Source organism: Equus asinus, chromosome 20, assembly GCF_041296235.1.
Source record: "Equus asinus isolate D_3611 breed Donkey chromosome 20, EquAss-T2T_v2, whole genome shotgun sequence".
Lineage (NCBI taxonomy): Eukaryota > Metazoa > Chordata > Mammalia > Perissodactyla > Equidae > Equus > Equus asinus.
Window position 1 is genome coordinate 40,419,293 of NC_091809.1, and position 1,994 is coordinate 40,421,286.

The 1,994-nt window shown below is 39.6% G+C and overlaps 1 protein-coding gene across 1 annotated transcript; it reads right to left on the reverse strand.

Annotated features, from left to right (window-relative positions):
- Positions 1–651: 651 nt before the first annotated feature.
- On the reverse strand, positions 652–1,611 carry LOC106836014 (olfactory receptor 8G1-like). The gene has a single exon (XM_014848623.2). The coding sequence runs from the start codon at positions 1,585–1,587 to the stop codon at positions 652–654; it is 936 nt and encodes a 311-aa protein (XP_014704109.1). The 5' UTR covers positions 1,588–1,611.
- Between the last annotated feature and the right edge of the window lie 383 nt (positions 1,612–1,994).

Sequence of the window (1,994 nt, forward strand, 5' to 3'; positions counted from 1 at the left end):
TGAAATGTAGGTGTAAGGGGGTACCTCCATGGAGATTACAATACAGTGCAGATTTGGACAATAAGCAGGCAAATACAAGTTAGAACAATAAATGTCAAAGCAGAGGTGTATATTGGATTGAGCGCTATCACAGCACATGGATGAGCCTCTAACTCAGAGGTTAAGTTCTGATTAGAATTCTGAAGTAAGGGCTGGAAGAAATAAGTCACATAGATGAGATATGAGGAGAGACAGGACAGGAAAGAGACTGCCCCAGGGTTAACGTATGCAAAAAACAACTATTTTGTTTCTTGGCTAGAGAAGAAAGGAGGTAGGTAATCACTGATGAAGATGGTATTTTCCTTATGGTTGAGGATTGTGTTTTTATCAATTGTATGGAAGAAAAAGGGAGGAAATGATGGTGATGGCATTACTGGGTCCATATGCCTGGGCCATCCTTAGTATTTCTTCTAATTTGCTTCTCAATAGTATATATGAGAGAAAATTCCAGAGAGAAATAGCATCAAAAAGGCCATGGAGATATGAAATATTGTCAAGAGTCCCAACAAATGAGAACAAATGTTGACAGATGGACTAAACTGAAATATATAAATTCATACAATATAATAGCCAATGATTTAGACCTACAAAAACATCCTCATTTATTTCTGTTCACAAGAAGATACTTTTCTCTAGTATTTTCTTCAGGGCAATATTGACATCTTTATTCCTCAGGCTGTAGATCAGCAGGTTCAGCACGGGCACAACAATAGTATAAAACACAGAGGACATTTTTCCTTGATTCTTGAGGGTGACTGATGATGGCTGCAGGTACGTGAATGCTAAAGAACCAAAAAAGACCACAACTGCCAACATGTGGGAGCTGCAGGTGCTAAAGGCTTTGGACCTGCCCTCAGTGGAGCGAATGCAGAGGATGCTGGCAATGATGAAGCTGTAGGAGCTAAGAATAGCCAGGCTTGGGCCAAGGATATTAATTACAGTAAAGATTAGAATCAGCAGTTCATTGAACTGGGTACTAGAGCAGGAAAGCTTTAGAAGGGGAAGGATATCACAGAAATAATGGTTGATCACATCAAATTTGCAGAAAAGAAGCCTCAACATACAGCCTGTATGAGCAAATGCACAAATCAGGCCTATAATATACACTCCTAAAATCAAGGAGAAACAGGCCTGATAGGACATGATGACATTGTAAAGCAAGGGGCTACAGATGGCAACATAGTGGTCATATGCCATTGCAGCTAACATGTAGCATTCTGAAATAGCAAAAACGAGGAAGAAATAGAGCTGAGTCATGCATTCAAGGTAGGAGATAATGGTCTTCTCTGTCACAAAGGTCTCCAGCATTTTGGGGGTAATGACAGTAGAATGGCAGAGATCAGTGAAGGACAAGCTGCTGAGGAAATAGTACATAGGGGTGTGCAGGTGAGAACTGAGCCCTATCAGTGCGATCATGCCCAGGTTCCCCACCACTGTGACCACATAGATTCCTAGGAAGAGGAGGAAGAGTGGCAGCTGGAGTTCTGGCTGTTCTGTTAGCCCAGCGAGGATGAACTCAGTCACTGTGGAATGATTTCCTGCTGCCATTTTCCTCTGGGGAGTTTCTAAAAGGGAGAGAGAAAGACACCGTTTTTGGAGACATTTCCCTGCTATTCTTCATTTGATAAAAGATACCTCATATAGAAAATTACTGTTTCCGATATTCTCTTGGTTTCCATATAACAATATTAACTCTGGATAAAGTTACCTAAGTACTATTTATCTTAATTAAATATTTCACACCATAATATCTAATGTAATAAATTATTACATATAAAATTATTTTAGCCATAATGATGATGTCACATGTTTTGAGAGGCCACTACCCATTTTGAACATTTCAGTTATTTTGAAGCCAATTTTTTCTAAAGTGAGGTTTGCAGACTTGAAAACTTAGAATAGTCATTGAAAATGAGAGAGGCTGACTGAGCAACACAGAGCAGAGAGCAAATCCT